This window comes from Aptenodytes patagonicus, chromosome 1, assembly GCF_965638725.1.
Source record: "Aptenodytes patagonicus chromosome 1, bAptPat1.pri.cur, whole genome shotgun sequence".
Classification (NCBI taxonomy): Eukaryota; Metazoa; Chordata; class Aves; order Sphenisciformes; family Spheniscidae; genus Aptenodytes; species Aptenodytes patagonicus.
Window position 1 is genome coordinate 149,685,585 of NC_134949.1, and position 17,048 is coordinate 149,702,632.

Genomic DNA, 17,048 nt, shown 5'->3' on the forward strand with positions numbered 1-17,048 from the left:
AACGGTGACAAGAATTGCATATATTATTTCCTTTCTAACTTTTAATGCTTAGCATTAGAATTCTGTGGAATATCTTAATTTTTTTTCCCTATTAAGGAGATTTTTTTTTTATACACTGCTTCATGTTCCAGGTATGTTTAGCTGAATAATCTCCATGCAGTATCTCACGGAAACATAGATGTAACAGCTTACAAACAGATGGTCTCATGCTCTGTGTAGCAGCCAAGTGTGATGGGAAATGAGTAGCTGGACATTTTAAGTGCTGCCAAGTTTTCTACTCACAGCTCCAGTGTAGTGAAGACAATAGTGGAGAAGGTGAAGGAGAAATGAACACCAATGATTCTAATAGATCACTGATCTCCATCAAGTCATTCTTGTTTTAGGAAGAGGTAAAAAAACTGCTAAAGTGGCAGTGAAATGACAAACCTGGATTTAAAGATACAACAAATTTGAGGGGTGATGGAGGGAAACATGCAAGACAATGGACAATGGTTTTGCTGAAACAGCGGAAAGTTGTACTTGGATCTGAAGGAAAACCATAGTGTGGTCACTGTAGATCTGTGGGCGTGCTGCTTGCAGGCATGCAAAGCAGTGTTGAGAAATTTGGAATAAAGCAGCCTTGAGACTGCTGCGTTTGTGAACTTCCTTCTGTTTCCATAGTGAGCGAGTTTTGATGTATTTGAATGGGTGAGATGATGCTTAGCATTTCTTCAATTTCAGTAAAAAAATATGGAGAATCATCAGCATTTTGTTGTAGAGAATCATCAGCATTTTGTTGCACATTATGTACACTGTTTACAGTGATGTGATGCCGAATTCGGTTTTGTGCAGTGAAAGATGGTGGAGGCTGTAAATAGAAGCAGAAGCTTTCCTTTCCCACTAATCCAGTGTGAAGTCATTGTATGAAGTGCTGAGTTTCACGTTGAACTAGTGGGAAATTTTTTTCCTCAGGGCTTGGATCTTTGTAAAATTAATTACCAGTTGCAATGAACACTTCCTGTGATCTGACAAAATGCATCATCTCTCCACGTGTAGAATAGGGATAAGAGCACAAAAGCGTTTAGTTTCACAAAAGCTCTCAAGTTCTATTTCATTTTGATCCTGGAGTGTTATTTCAAGGACTTCTTCAAGCAGAGTGAAATCTCCTGCAGGCAAAGATGTTGCTGCCTGTTTTACTCTGAATAGCTGCTGTTGCAGAACAGGAGAGGATCAGGGTTAAATCATACTTTCTCAAACTTAATATGTGTGAAATTTGCATAGTCTGATCTGTACTCAGGCCTTTGGGGTGTTTTCTTCTTTGATTACCCCCCCCGCCCCCCCCCCCCCCGCCCTGCATTGAACTGAGAATTACAGAATGGTAGAAGGAGTGATTTGGGTCAGCCAAATTTTTGACCATATCTCCTCACTTTCTCTTTCCTGTTCTTATAGTTTCCAGGTGGTATCAGTCCAAAGATTGGGCAGGTCTTAGAAGCCAAATGGTTGTAGACTAGATGCAGTTGGCTCAGTATCGTGAAAGCCTGGATTATAATAAATCCCAGCTATACGTTCTTATTAGAGTAACAGAGGAAACTGTAAAAAGAGGGTGAAGATGATAAACTATATAGACACACAGTACCAGACCTTCCTCTCAAAGTTAATCTCTTTTTCTCCATTTGATTTTTATTAAACAGAATGTCAATCCTTTTTTTTTCCTTGACTGCCTTTGATTTTTAAGTACATTATAGTTGCATGCAGTTGCAAAGAAATGGATTCTGTGATTGCTGTGTGTGCTTCCACTCTTGTGCTCTACATAAGTTCCTTGGTTTTAGGTGTTTTAACTGTTCCAAAATACTGAAACTGCAGAATTGCAAATTAATTTCAAATGGAGAGGTATATATTATCACATATCATTAACTTTCCTCTCTGGTTTGGTTAGCATATCTCTATGAGTTCAGTTAAGTTTTTCAACTTAGACAGCTGCATTGCCTGTGGGTTTTTCTTTACCATCAGGCTCCAGCTGTTCTCTCTTCCTCATTCTGTAAGTGCATGTTCTATTAAGGTGTGCATGTAGTACAGTTGTGCTCTGAAGTTTTGTTCTTTTTTTTCTTCCTTAATTTTTATTAAACAGAGACCAATATTATAGCAACTGAAGCTGTTACACTGCCTGAGTGGAGCTTTCCATTTCCTTACGTTTTGGGTAAATCAAATTTAATTTGATCTTTTGGCCTTGGTTCAGATGCTTAAGAATGTTTGACGTTATGGAACAAGCTTATAGATGGGGATATGCTAAATATCTGAATAAAGAGGTGGTCTTCATATGAAATGTGTAGGCTGCATTCCAGAATATTTTGAGTTCCCTTCTCTCCCAAACACCTCTGTTAAAAATTGTTACTTGGCTAAGATAGTGAAACCCTCTGAGAGGGAAGGAAAGGTATCATAGCAATTTTTAGGAGTTTTGTTAAACTGTGTTGCACGTTTTAAAGAACAGTTGTGTAGAATAATTCTAGGCAAAAGGTATAGTTCTCATGCTTCTTGATTGCAGTCTTTTAAACACAGCATTCTAACAATTTTTTTCCTACATGTAGGCTCTGTTTGTAGCCTCTAAGCTGAAGATGTTTGATCATCTGAAAGATAAAGGTCCACTGAAGGCTGGGGATATTGCAAATGAGGTTGGAACCTCTGTGTGTGGAACAGAAAGACTCCTTGATGCATGTGCTGCTCTTGGATTACTGGAGAAAACACCACAAGGTGACTTAATTTCTCCTCCCCCCAACTGCATATAGTGCTGAAAGACATGTAGGACTGGAAGAGATGCTTTGAAGGTTACAGGCTCTGACTTGATATTGTGGGTAACTTGGATTTGGGGGAAAGGGGAATGGATTGTTGCTTCTTTGCTTTCATTATTAGTAGCTGGAATCGTTTCATCTGGGAGCAGGCTTTATCTAAAGAACACATTCAGGTCTCCTTCCTTAGATTGCTTTTGCTCTCTGGACATAGTACTGACCGAATTTCTAAGAAAAAGTTGTGTCGGCAGTCCCAGGGAGCAGCATAATAGCTCAGATGTATCATCTGCATTTGGGTCACAACAACCCCATGCAGCGCTACAGGCTTGGGGAAGAGTGGCTGGAAAGCTGCCTGTCGGAAAAGGACCTGGGGGTGCTGGTCAACAGCCGGCTGAACATGAGCCGGCAGTGTGCCCAGGTGGCCAAGAAGGCCAATGGCATCCTGGCCTGTATCAGAAAGAGTGTGGCCAGCAGGAGTAGGGAAGTGATCGTGCCCCTGTACTCGGCACTGGTGAGGCCGCACCTCGAATACTGTGTTCAGTTTTGGGCCCCTCACTACGAGAAAGACATTGAGGTGCTGGAGCGTGTCCAGAGAAGGGCAATGAGGCTGGTGAAGGATTTGGAGAACAAGTCTTATAAGGAGCGGCTGAGGGAACTGGGGTTGTTTAGCCTGGAGAAAAGGAGGCTGAGGGGAGACCTTATTGCGCTCTACAACTCCCTGAAAGGAGGTTGTAGCGAGGTGGGTGTTGGTCTCTTCTCCCAAGTAACAAGCGATAGGACGAGAGGAAATGGCCTCAAGTTGTTCCGGGGATGTTTAGATTGGATATTAGAAAAAATTTCTTCACTGGAAGGGTTGCCAAGCATTGGAACAGGCTGCCCAGGGAAGTGGTTGAGTCCCATCCCTGGGAATATTTAAAAGACGTGTAGATATGACACTTAGGGACATGGTTTAGTGGTGGACTTGGCAGTGTTAGGCTAATGGTTGGACTTGATCTTAAGGGTCTTTTCCAACCTAAATGATTCTATGATTCTATCTAAATTAAGGACCAAATTCTATTCCCTGCTGCAGCAATGCAGAGTCACAGTCTTCAGCAGAGAATCAGGGTTTTAAAGAAGAGAGCTCTGGAATGTGTCTTCATGGACAACAGCTTAAATTTTAGTGCCCTTAACTGGAACAGTGCTTGAAGGTGTATGCAGGTGAGGGAGTCAGTATTAGGATTAACTTTTTCAGTCTGCACTATGTAGTTATAAGTTTCCATATGCATCATTTACATAGTAAGACTTGAAATGGTCAAGTGCCAAGAAAAGGAAATAAAGGAGGCTTTCAACTCTGTTAGAGGAGAAGACCAAGGAGAAAGCCCTAAAGGCAAAACATACTGGAGAAAGCTTGAATTTAAGGGAAGGAGAAGCCATAATCTAAAGAAAAATGCAGTCAAGAATGAGGAACTTCTGATACTCTCCCTTGAATATCAGGTGTAGTAATTGAGGTACTCTGGTTTAAAAAAAAAAAAAAAAAAAAAACAAAAACCACCAAATAAAACCCACAAAAATAAAAAAGCGGTGCCTACCTATATCCTCCGGTGCCTACCTATATCCTCCAGCATCTAAATTCTTTTTATAAACAAAGTACCTGCTCCTTTAAGAATGAGAAGACCTTTAGAATTATTTCATAGAAATCTTTGCACAAAAAATAATGTGATCCTAAGATCAGGATTTGCTAGCTATTTAACAGCTGCTCAGGAAAACATGCCTTCAGATATTAAGTAACAGTTGTAAAGTACAGAAACAAAGCTGGTTACAATTGTTTTCTTCCCATAAGGTTACAGTAATACAGATTCAGCAAACACCTACCTGACCTCAGATGGTGAATACTCACTTCATGGCTATATTATCCACTCTAATGACCACCTTTGGCCCCTCTTCACAAACTTGGAGTCTGCTGTCAAAGAAGGCAGCAGGCAGAACCATCGAGCCTTTGGAAAAAAAGCAGAAGATTTATTTAAGGTAACATAACTCTTATTAGTATCAAAACTAGCTGTGAGGAGCCTAAAACTGATCTAGGGGCAAATGGAGACTGAGCTGTCTGAGAAAGCTGGTCAGTCTCAGAAATGGTAGAAACACAATGCCACTCACTAGTCCCAGACTTCTGTTCCCTTCAACTTCAGGCTCTAAAGTGCTGGAGCAATCACAGAGTATACTGGGAAATTCGAGTGCTGATGAAAATTCTCTGGCTAAAGTGTTGCCCATCCAGCTAACACACTCTCAGAACAACCTCTGGGCCTGTTTAATTTACATTTATGTGGCCTTTTTGTAACACCAGGTAGTATCTTATCACATATGCACTCCTTCCATACTGGATGCCAATCACGTGGTACTGATGTGTATCCAGTTCAATCTGTGCTGACAGTTTTCTAAGTCGCTTTGTGTTGATGCAGTGGAGAAGGGGTCCAGTCTCTTTTATGAAGGTTTGTAGTTTTGTATATGCTTCAAGCTGGTATATATTGCTGATAAGAATTGTAATCCTTTCTTCCATCTGTTTCCATCTCTGTAGCATTCCTTTTCCAACGCTAGGCCAGGTGGATGTGTTCAGACTGGAGAATCACTTAGAGTTATAACTAGCCTGACTGGTCAATTATCCTGGCGAAGCAGGTTGGGGGACATAAATATTTGTGCCTGTTTAAGGAGAGTGCTAGTAGAGTGAGCAGAATATGTCAGGACTTCATCTCTGACAGCAGTGCTGGCTTAAAGTGTACTTCAGACTACATCCTGAGGTTCTTAATTTATACTTAACTTCTAGATGCTGATGAAGTCAGTCTCCTAAAGGAGATGTCTACATTCCTCATATACAGTTGGTGGAAGGAAATAAGGGCTTTTGGAGAGTTAAGAAGGTCCTGTTAGCCTAATGTTAGTACCTAGATTACTGGTGGACAAGAACGTCCTTTAGGAATCCTTCAAAGGCTCTTTTAAAGGGAGTTTAGATACTTTGCTGTAGGATAGATACTGCAGTAGATGCTTAAATTTATGTGCAAGTTAAGCGTTTTAACGTAGGTGAACTGGATCTCATCCTTTGTTAAACATCTGGGTTACCAACTTGAGTTTGCTTGGGTGTTGCTTGCGACAGGAGTCACTACCAGTTCAGGCCTGGGCTCCATATGTATACAGGATAGTACGTCCAAGCAGAATATGTGGGCTGCCTGTGGCACTATGCATACCACAGCCTGGAGATACTTCCACTTCATGGTAGCTGTAAAGCCAGACATAACTGATGAAGTCTGTATGAAAGCGAGACATAAAGGGGATTCATGCTTATGTATCATTTCAAAGGTAAAGGCATGAGGTTCTGGTACTGAATGCTTGCATCTCACCTAATCAAAAAAAACAGTATGAGCTTTAATGTTTCTGGTTTAAGTTACGGTCCAATCATCTCGTTATTTTCCTGTCATGGGACAGTAAATGTCAGAATTAAATGAAAGCAATTTGTGAGTATATCAAGAAGAAGGAGGAACACTTCAGGAGACTGAAGGAAAAAAATCGATCTGTCCTTTCAAACAGTTTAAAGTCCGGAGACATCTTTCTGTGGAGCAAATGTGTTAGTAAATGTATATCAAAGGCACAGTATTTCTTTAAAAAGCACTTTTCAGATTACCCCTTCTTCCTGCTATGCTGCCCCAGCTTCAGTAGGCAGAAGTGTTGAATTTAACAGCCTTTGGGACATTACCAAGACCAGGTTCAAACCAGCCAAGGTACGTCCTTTGGGACGTACTGCAAAAGATGTCTCTGTGATCAGAATTTTGGAGAGGATGCAAAAATCTGCTTATCACTACGGTGAAACAGCAAAGGACTTGGATGAGCAACTAGTCAGTGGCACTTTTAACTTACCTTTTAATTTTAGAATTCTAATGTTAATGGTGTGCACCTACTGCCTTGGTTGTACATAGTTTTAGTTAAGTAATGAAAATAAACTTCAATTACTGTGCTTTTTTTCCCTTTTTAGGACTATTATCACAGCCAGGAGGTGAAGCAACGTTTTATGGCTGCCATGCACAGCATTGCCCACCTGACAGCAAGAGATGTGGCTACAGCATTTGATCTTTCACAGTTCAAATCTGCTTGTGATTTAGCAGGTATTGCGTGTAATTGAACCTGTATACAAATTAAAGGGAAAAGCTTGATTTCAGTTCTATATTCTATTACTTAAAACATACGTTTTTTTTTTTTACTAGAACTGCAGTAATATTATCTACTGTTATTTTTCTGGTATTGTAATGTCAGAATGAAAGGACTGAGTGCAGTTAACTGAAAGCAGTTACTTAAATGGTATTTGAATAGTTTGAAATAAGTGAATGTTTGTCACAATCAGTTACATACTGACACAGCTCAACACAGAAAACAAGATGGGTTGTGGCTCAGCTGATAGAATATTGGGCTGGGAGCTCCATTTTCAACTGTGCTGTTGCTGTCCTTCGGCATGTCCAGGATTTTCAAAAGTAATGAAGGATTTATTTCTGAGTCCTTCTGTATTGGGGTGTCAAACTTGAAACGCTGCACTGCTAGAACAAAAAGTTTTGATTCTTCTAGGATGGGTTTGTGTTGTTTTAATTCTTAATATCCAAGATGACCACCAAAATGTTGAAGACCAATGATGCACCTGAAGAAACTCTTCTTGTTATGTCCTTTTTTGCCCTGTGCTTGCAGTTGCACAGAAGGGAGTGTTACCACGTAGGGAAAGGTCCACTGAAGGAAGAACACTTTACGTAGTGCCTGGGGAGGTGGACAGCATGTCAGAGGAATTAACGCAATACTGGTGTAACCTTTGCCACTTGTGCAGAGGCTCCAAGACTTTGCCATCCCTATCATTTACCATGCTGGAGAGTATTTGTCAAACTTCCTATATCAGTGCTTTGTAAATGGTAAATAGTTCTAGTGCTCTTCATCCACAAATTACAAGTCCTTGCCCTTTCATTAATGCTCTTCTACCCCCAAAAAAACCCTGAGGTAGTGGTATCAAAGGTCATTTTAGCAATTCTATGACAGTAGGGAGTCATGCCTGCATTCCCCAAGCTTTAAAGCATTGCTCTATCCACCAAGAAGTGCTATTGCCCATGTCAATTGTGGAGCTGTCTACCTCTAATTCTGATTTGATGTCTCTATTTTATATATTTTAATGTTATATACAGCCTTGTCTTTAAAAATGTCTGCAAATGCTGGGAGAAAAGACTCGATTTTGACTTTTTTAAACTTTCAACAGGTTGCACTGGAGCTCTGGCTCATGAATTAGTACAAATATACCCAAATCTCAAGGTCACAGTATTTGACCTTCCAGAAGTCATTGCAAACACCTCTTACTTTCAGCCTTCAGGACAACACACAGCTCCAGTGACATTTGTATCAGGTAAATGTAACACATGATCTTTTGTCTTACTTCAGTTATCCTGGAGCACAGAGCAGGTTCTTTCACTGCAGAAAACGGTGTGCTACCCTGCTCCAACCCCAAACGTGTCTTAGTACAAGGCAATGTAGGCTCACCCATGCTAAATGGGGACATTGTATTCCTCAAGCCTGTGGGGATAAAAACAAACTGGCTGTGGTTGGAGAATGTGGATAAATGAGGAAGTATGAATTAGTCATTTTTGAGTACCACTGGGAGCAGAGGCTGCATGTCCTTGTCTCAGGCTTTTCTAGGCAAGATCAGCATGGTGGCTACAAAGGACTTCGATGTCTCCTTCCTTACTTTAGGCTTTCTCTCCATTTTTATATGTTACAAAATTCTTACCTGTGATCTGCTCTTCTCTTTAACTACACTTTCCTTATCTGCAAATCAGTGCATCCCTATACCTGGTCATTCTTGTTTCTTTACCACTGCTGAAGCTCCTAGTTCCTCTGCAATATTTTAATTTCATTTTGTGGTTTCTACAGGAATGTACTAACTCTGCTTTCCAACAGGTGACTTCTTCAAGGATAATCTTCCAGAAGCAGACCTTTACATCCTTTCACGTGTTCTTCATGACTGGCCTGATGAAAAGATACATGTGCTGTTAAGCAAGATATCAGCTGTTTGCAAACCAGGTAGTTTTTTTCATCTTGTGGGCTTAAAGGTGCATGTTAATGCATAAACATAATGAGTAATGATAAGAAGTTCATATTAAAAAAGCATATTTTTCTCTCCAATCATAGTAGCCTTTGCTTGAATCTCTATGCTTGCATTATGGTAATACCTACTAAGAAAAAAAGGAAACAAAGCTGCTAACAAAACTATATAAAACAAGCCGTTACTATAGTTGCAGGCTTCACATACAACTATGTCATCTCCCCTATCTCTGCCATGCCCAGTCTTTCTTACTAAGCCCTGTATCATCAAATAACTAGCATGTGCTTATTTCTATATGTACAAGTAGTCTAACTTAAGTTCCTTCAGGTTAATCAAGAAGCAGCAGTTTGTTTTGCTATTCAAGAAGCAGCAGTTTGTTTTGCTATCGTTTTGCTATCTCAGTCGTGCCCAGAATATGGTAAACTAGAGTTCAGCACTACTTTATGCACAGATTTCATGAGAAATATGTAGCCTCTTCTGCTTTCTGCTACATTTGAATCATAGAATATCTCAAGTGGGAAGGGACCCATAAGGATCATGGTGTCCAACTCCCTGCTCCTTGCAGGACTACCTAAAACTAAACCATATGACTAAGAGCATCATCCAGATGCTTCTTGAACTCTGAGAGGCTTGGTGCCGTGACAACTTCCGTGGGCAGCCTGTTCCAGCAACTGACCACTCTCTCAGTGAAGAACCTTTTCTTAATGTCCAATCTGAACTTCCCCTGACGCAGCTTCATTCCATTTCCTCGTGTCCTATTGCTGGTGACCAGAGAGAGGAGATCAGCACCTCCCCCTCTGCTGCCCCTCTTGAGGAAGCTGTAGACAGTGATGAGGTCTTCCCTCAGCCTTCTCTTCTCCAAGCTGAACAAACCAAGTGATCTCAGCTACTCCTCATAAGTCTTGCCCTTGAGGCCTTTCAGCCATCGTGGTCGCTGTCCTCTGGACACCCTCTGATAGTTTGATGTCCTTCTTTATATTGAGACGCCCAAAACTGCACACAGTGCTCGAGGTGAGGCCGCACCGGTGCAGTGTAGGGTGGGACAATCACCTCCCTCAACTGGCTAGCTATGCTGTGCTTGACGCACCCCAGGACACTGTTGGCCCTTCTGGCTGCCAGGGCACACTGACTCATATTTGGACAGTATTAAAGATCAAAGGAGAAGACAAAAAGCAGAAAAGCCTGACTGCTAAGATCAACTGATTCCTTCATCCAACAGGATTAACTGTAGCTGTGAAGTTTGTTTCACAGGAGAGCTATAAAGCATAATCCTGTTTATAAATTATGAAAGAAAATTGTGGGTGACTGTCTTAATCTTCTTATGCAAAGATTGGGGTATGACAGATGCTTACAGGAGTTGCTTGGTTCAAATGGAAACGAGACTGAGTTTAAGAGCATAGTCAGGAAGTGGCCTGAACTTCATTGAAGTGGAGACAGTGCTCTAAACTCCCTTTTAACAATGAAATGGTTGCTTCCAGGAAGGGATTACTGAAAGTAAAGTTCTGGCACTGATTTCCACTGAAGACCATTAAAACACTAGTCTGAGGGACCTCTCTAACTGTCTCTGAACAAAACACTAAAAACTTGAAGCTAGAAATACTTTACTGAACCACTTTTGGTTGTTTTGGAAATGCAGGAAGTGCCTTGCTAGTGGCAGAAATTGTGCTTGACGAACAGAAGACAGACCCTGCTAGAGCTGTACTGCAGTCCCTCGGTATGACTGAAGGCAAGCAGAGAAGTGGCTCAGAATATAAACAGCTACTGGAGAAATACGGATTCACAAACGTACAAGTTAAGATCACAGGAAACTTATTAGATGCTGTTTTGTGCTTCAAGAAGAATCTGTCACCGTAGTGTGCCCAGAAGCAAACTGGGATGCTGAGTTTTTTACAACACTTGTGCAATATACCCGTCATCAACCAGCACATATTGTCAGTTTAGGATAATTTTGACCCTTTATCTGAAGCATAGTGTTACAGGCCTTGAATAAAAGTTGGACTGCAGCTTCTGCAGGAGTGAGTTCTATGCATTTAAAAAGTGTCTGGGGCAGGCTGAAACTCCTATGTATTAAATACCTTCATGTCCAGTTCTTTTGGCTAGTTTGCAGACCGAATTAAACTTAGACTTGACATAGCTGTATAGCATGGCAAGTTAAAACTACAAGCTTTTATGAGCCACATTAATACCTTAGTTTTCTTGGGCCTTAAAGAGAATTCTCCCTTTGCAGTGTATTCAGTGGTTACTGCTCATTTTTATCAAATGAAAAAATAAAAATTAATACTGTACCATTTGCCTGAATTTGGGGATGCTAGTCCTCTTTTTCACTTTTCTGTGGGGCTTTACTCAAAAACATCTCAAGGCTACCCTTTTTTAAGCACTTTTTCCGCAGGCAAAAGTGAAAATAGGACAAAGTTCAAACATGTTCTTAGAGCAGCTATAATGTCACAGAGAAACTTCGGCAGCCTCTGACCTCCAGCCACAGTATGTACCCACACAGGCTGCAGTTGAGAGCTGTTCCTATCGGTTCCCATCAGTTTTGGGTTTGTCTGAATATGGTTAAATGGCCATATACGCTTTCTGTCTCATTACTTGAGATAAGTTTTAGGATTTATGTATAAATTCTCTTATGAAAATTAAAAATACAAGTTTCTTTATGATCCAGTCTTTAACTGGAGAAGTACATACTGTATCCCATCTCTTCAAGTAATTTGTCACTAATGCCACCTCTCCTAGTGTTTATTTTTTCCTGATACTTCATTGATATTTATTTTTTTCTATTTAAAGTGTACTTTCTAGTGGAAGCCTTCCTGGAGATTAAAGTTGCACTTTCAAACTAGCTTTCTTCTCTATCAGTTGCGAGTTTCTTGCCTGTCACGCTTCTACAGCAAAAATCCTAATAAGCCAGTGTGAAAGAGGCCGTGCCTATGCTGAATTACCAACCTCAGCAAATTAAAGAGTTGATGGGCAAGGTCAAGAGTTGCATCTGCCTGGTAGACTTTGTCTTACGTTACTTAATCAGAAGTTACTTTGCTCTTTGAGCACTGAGTAAAGCAAAAGTGCCACAGTGATTCAATTCATCATGAGAAATATGCTTACTACAAAGCACTTCAGCTGCACAAACTCAGGGAAATGTCAGATTTTTACCACATTGGGGTTTTTAATTCTTAGCAGAAGGTTTTTATGAATGGAAATTTGACTGATCTCTTCTGTACAGACATTTAAAGAGATAAGGCAAAATATTCAACAACAATTTAATATGTTTCTGTTCCATATTGACATGAAGCTTGCCATTATGCTTAACAGGTTTGTACTTTGAGAGATTCGTTCCAGCAATCAGATGTTTCTCATCTCATAGTTACTCATAAAGTTCATAATGCTGTTCTTTAAGCTGCTATAAGCTGTTTGAGTCAGAAAATTTCAATCCTAAAGTTGGCACACCTGTAACTGCCACAGACTTTAAAACTGTGCCTCTAAGTACTATGTATCTGACTGTAAAATTTGAGTAGAATGTGCTTGGCTACCACACAACCTCGGCGTACTCTGTGATTAAAGCACAACACTCTGTACACACTAAGCATTAGTCCCTTGGGCGTGGTGTCTGAATGCACCGCAGCTTTGCACTCTCAGGACAATTAAGCATTGGAGCAGGTTGCCCAGAGAGGTTGTGGAATCTCTGTCTTTGGAGGTTTCAAGATCCGAGAACAAAGCCCTGAACAAGCTGAGCTGACTGTAGAGCTGCCCCGCTCCAGGCAGGAGGTTGGACTAGAGATCTCCTGTGGTCCATTTCAGCCTAAGCTCTTCTATAATCATTTGATGTAGCCCAGTCACCTGAGAAATGATAAACTCGACTTCTCTCATTAATGTCCAAATTGAGTTTTTCAGTTGCTCTGGAGAAAGCTGGTATCTTCTGCTGACTGGTAGAAAGGAGTGGATTTAATGGTGTTACACTGAAAAGACTTCCTAAGCAATAGGCATAACTGAGGAAAATTTGGGCCTGTTCACTATTCAAGACATGAAGAATGAGCGGGCTAGGTTTTAAAATCCAAATGAACTTCTGCCAACAAAGCCTGTAGGTTTGGTGTTGCTCCTTGGGAAGTGACATACAGCTATGCCTTCTTGAGGATGCGTCTTTTACCCACATTCTGCCTTGGCAACAGTTTAGAGGAAATGTGATGCACAGAAAACAATTTTTTGAGGTGGGGAGTCGGGGGGGTTAACAGAACGATGGATGAATAATAGAAACAAGAACTTCAGCACTTGCTCACTGAACACTGAGGTAAGAATCCTTGAGGAAGATAAAGAGAAGTTTGTAAGGAAGAAGAGACAACCTGGTTGGCTGTCCTGGCTCAATCATTTTTATATCAGTTCTTGACCTTGTTACAGCTGTTAACAGTACTTGTGCCTGGAACAGTAATGGGACAGAAGCGAAGGGTAGGACGTCATCTGAGCCACCCAGCACAAGAGCTTAGGAAGAGCTATTTAATGGCTAAACCCCTTTGTGTGAGCTCTCAGTTCAGTTTTGGTTGTGTTAGCTGACTCCTGGATAGTGGAAGTATTTAATGTGGGTTTTTATTTTGTTTTTAAAAAAAGTTTTTGGAGGGCTGGCACTTTACTTCCCCCTCCCCCCCAATCTTTTGACTGGAAATTATGTGCTTGCTAAACAATGATAATCTGGATTAAATGACTTTCTAATTCAGAAAAGACTGTTATGACTATTAATTTTTATCTCCTATAAAACCATGGTCAACATTTCCTCATCAAAGTATGCTTCCTGAAAAGGTTGAAAGTTAACTCTATTTCAGTCCCTCTCATGAAGAAATTTCAATTACACTAGCAACTCTTCATTAACTGTAGAGAATTTTTTTTCTTTTTCCCTGCATTAACTTAATTTACTGTGTCTAAATTTTGAAGGTGTTCTTCCCACATTGGTTGTGCTTTCTGGGTATGTTTTTCCAGATTACCCTGATGTTATCTGGATGTCCCAAATAACTTTCCATGGCAAATTATAATGACCATTCTATTTGTGTCCTCCTTTCAAAGTGTACAAAATTTGGACACTGTCTTCCAAAGCTGTAATATAATGGTGACTTAGAAATGATAGTCTTGCATTACTCTACCTAGCAACGTTTGCTGTGTAACCAGGAACAGCGATTCCCAGGTCTCTCTGTTGCAGGCAAGGGAGAATCACACGGGGGGGGGGGGGGGGGGGCGGAATAGAAACCACTGAGTCATAACAAATGGGCTTCATCACCCTAACTTTAGATACCTAAATATTAGGCATTCAAATCATCTAGTCACCTTGAGCTCTCCAATCAGTAGAAAAACAGGCATTTTCAGAGGATGATTTGTCTCACCTATCTGTGAAAGGAAATTTCCTGTTTTTCCTAAGAGAAGTGATTATACATTTCATAGTGGATAGAGCATATTTAAGAGGGCTAGCTGAAATACAGCTATCTAACCTACGGATGACTGAATTAAGGCAGAAGAGTCCCACTGGACGGATAAAGTAGGTTCAGGCTCACCTCAGACATGCTTGGCTAATCCTTTTTCTTTGTGAAGCAAACCTGTGTCATTGGTTCATCACAGGGTAGGTGGCTTGAACTTGCATTTAGTAAGGTAGCTGATGATATGGGGAAGAAACACGGAATTTATTAATAAGCTGTCAGAAGGACTTTCATGACTCCTGATAGTTAACACCGAGGTCTCAGCCAGCAATTTCATCTGCAGATCTTAGTCTCTTCTCTAAGAAACTGCAGTATTATGTTTAATTTACTTTTTATCAGTTGTTAAATGTCTGAGGTGTACGGGTAGGAATGGCTCAGAGGAGATTGTCTTAAGGGTCAGAAAGATATGAATGTTATGCAGCACTTTTACAGTGATTTTAGTACTACTAAGTGCTGCTATTTTGATCTGAGTTGGTGGCCTCCTACCACCCCACTGTGCCAAGAGAAACCACCACGTAAGATGCAAGGCCAAAAGACAATGAGTAAAACAATGCTCGTTTTGCCAGTGGCTCTCTCTTGTCTTCCCTTTCCCCTCACGGGTCTGAAGATGGAGGAGGAGACTGTGTGTAAACAGGATCATTTAAGTTCTGCTTGTGTCCCTAGGTCAGTCCCGCCACAAAGACCTCAGTTCCTACAGAAATTATGTACAACATTGACTTCTTTTCTGCTTCTGTAATGCTCGCCATCCACCGTTTTGTCTGCTTGGCACCGTTTCAATATGAATGTGAAGCAGCAATATATCCCAAAGAGATGTAACTACTATTCCTGTCTTACTGTTTTCCATAACCTTTATGCCAAGTCTACAGAAGTCATCCCCTCTTCCCCTGAAAACGGAGACGTGACTTGACTTGCGAGTGTTTGATCCCTCCATAGCGTGGAAGGGAATTTCCTGGGTTTTGTGAGAGGAGTGGATTATGCATTTAATAGTGGATTAGTCATTTAATAGCAGAGCAAAGCCATAAATGATAAATGAAATCACCTGTGTCTTGTTTGCACCCTTATGTACGGTAGCAGAAATTCTCTTGCCTGATAATGGATTAGTACTGTTGGCATGCATTTGTTTTTAAATTAGGCTGTGGGATTTTGCTGGCTGAAACGGTATTGGATGATGAGAAGAAGAACAGGAGTACAGCTCTGCTGCAGTCTTTGAACATGCTTGTGCAGACAGAGGGAAAGGAGAGAAGTGGCTCTGAATATCGAGGCTTACTGGAACAACATGGATTCATAAATGTCAAAATCAGATTGACGGGAAATCTGTTAGATGTCGTTCTCTGCATTAAGACCTAGGGAAAAATGGATATAGTAGTAAAATCTGGATGTCTCTAGTCATGTTTGATGTTTTGTAATTATGCAAATAAGTTCTCAGTTTCCCATCAATATCATAAACAGGAAATGTTAATGTCAGCTTTCTGAAGTTACTTTTAAAAAGGGGGAGAGATGACTGCATTTATTTTGAACTTGAGTAAAATGATGCCAGAAGATTCTGGCATCATTTGATGGCAGTGATACTGTGGCTGCACAACACTTGTTGTACCCTCAGAAACAAGTCTCCCATCATAAATGGTATCAACAGCCCTACAGCAGTATTCACGTTGCTGAGAAATCACAATTTCATCATACTTGGTGCAATTAGAGTAGTTTTTAGACCAGCACACATTGCTTTGCCCCTGTTTCAGGAGGTTAATGCAGGTATCATTTCCATACTTCATCACCATCCATTTTAGTATCATTTTATGTTACACTCTCTACTGTAAATAAAGAAACATTGTCTAATGAAGCATGGAAACTGCTACGGCAATGGCGTAGTCAAGATTGGAAACAGAAGAACTGGAGCAGCAGCTTCTCAAGAGAGTCAAGACAGACTCCTCTGCCTTCTGTGAGTTCATTGGAAAAGGCAGTTGTATAAAAGCACAAGTTTCATCTGTGATTATAATTGGAGATGAAATGTGGGGGCACCACATTTGGTGCAAGAACATCCTCCTCCTCCTTTTTAGCCCTGCTTAATTTGTGAGCTCCTACGAAAGTGGATAGCAGAATATGAGATTAGGTAAAGAACAGAAAAGAAAAAAAAAGCGCAGAAACAGAAGGAAAAGCGTGGTGCTAAAGAGAAAAGGATTTCCCCCAGTCAGATGCATCTGAGCTCCCAAGGTGGACGGGACAGGACAACTATTGGCTGAACAGTTTTGTATCACAAAAGTTAAGTTCGTTTTACCTTCATTTTTCAAACTGACAACACTTCAGAGTCCCTGCGTATGAAGTTCTTTTTTAATCAACAGAAAACTTTGTGGGGGAAAAAAATCCCAGCCTTGCATGCATTGTGTTGTGCTATGAGAGTATGAACATGCAGTTACGAGCTTTTTTAAAAGAAAGATGCCACGCTAGGCTGTGTGTGCCTGCCTGAGAATATGCACCACAGCCTTTCATTGATTACATCCAAAATACGGTCCTGTAACGCTGTATGTGCCTAACCCTGTGTGGGCACAGGAGTCACTTCACTCTATCTGTATTACGATTCAGAATATAAAATAGCACACAATTTACTGCCTATCTTTTGATATGCAAAAAAAAAAGGTATAGTGATGTATAGTACATGGTCTGTCATACTACAGCAGAGAGAAAGGCTATGCCTGGCACATCCTGTGCTCACAACACGCCCCCGGAGAGAGGGAGGCTCTCATTTTGAAATCCTGCAAA

General features: G+C 40.7%; 1 protein-coding gene and 1 long non-coding RNA gene across 3 annotated transcripts in view; one reads left to right on the forward strand and one right to left on the reverse strand.

The window, feature by feature from the left end:
• ASMTL (acetylserotonin O-methyltransferase like) overlaps positions 1 to 16,894 on the forward strand; it is a 31,857-nt gene extending 14,963 nt beyond the window's left edge. Inside the window, exons 8-13 of one of the 2 annotated variants that reach the window (XM_076358469.1) lie at positions 2,565 to 2,727; positions 4,582 to 4,766; positions 6,757 to 6,886; positions 8,011 to 8,154; positions 8,706 to 8,828; positions 15,427 to 16,894. In XM_076358469.1, the coding sequence (XP_076214584.1) occupies positions 2,565 to 2,727; positions 4,582 to 4,766; positions 6,757 to 6,886; positions 8,011 to 8,154; positions 8,706 to 8,828; positions 15,427 to 15,641 (960 nt within the window). In that variant the 3' untranslated portion in view covers positions 15,642 to 16,894. Of the gene's footprint in view, positions 1 to 2,564; positions 2,728 to 4,581; positions 4,767 to 6,756; positions 6,887 to 8,010; positions 8,155 to 8,705; positions 8,829 to 10,486; positions 11,687 to 15,426 lie in introns of those variants that run through there. The other variant, XM_076358462.1, reaches the window with a different exon arrangement.
• Positions 1 to 17,048, reverse strand: part of LOC143170312 (uncharacterized) — a 28,178-nt gene that overhangs the window by 10,106 nt on the left and 1,024 nt on the right. The window contains exon 3 of the long non-coding RNA XR_012997034.1: positions 4,614 to 4,735. This is a non-coding gene — a long non-coding RNA (uncharacterized LOC143170312). The remainder of the gene's footprint in view (positions 1 to 4,613; positions 4,736 to 17,048) is intronic.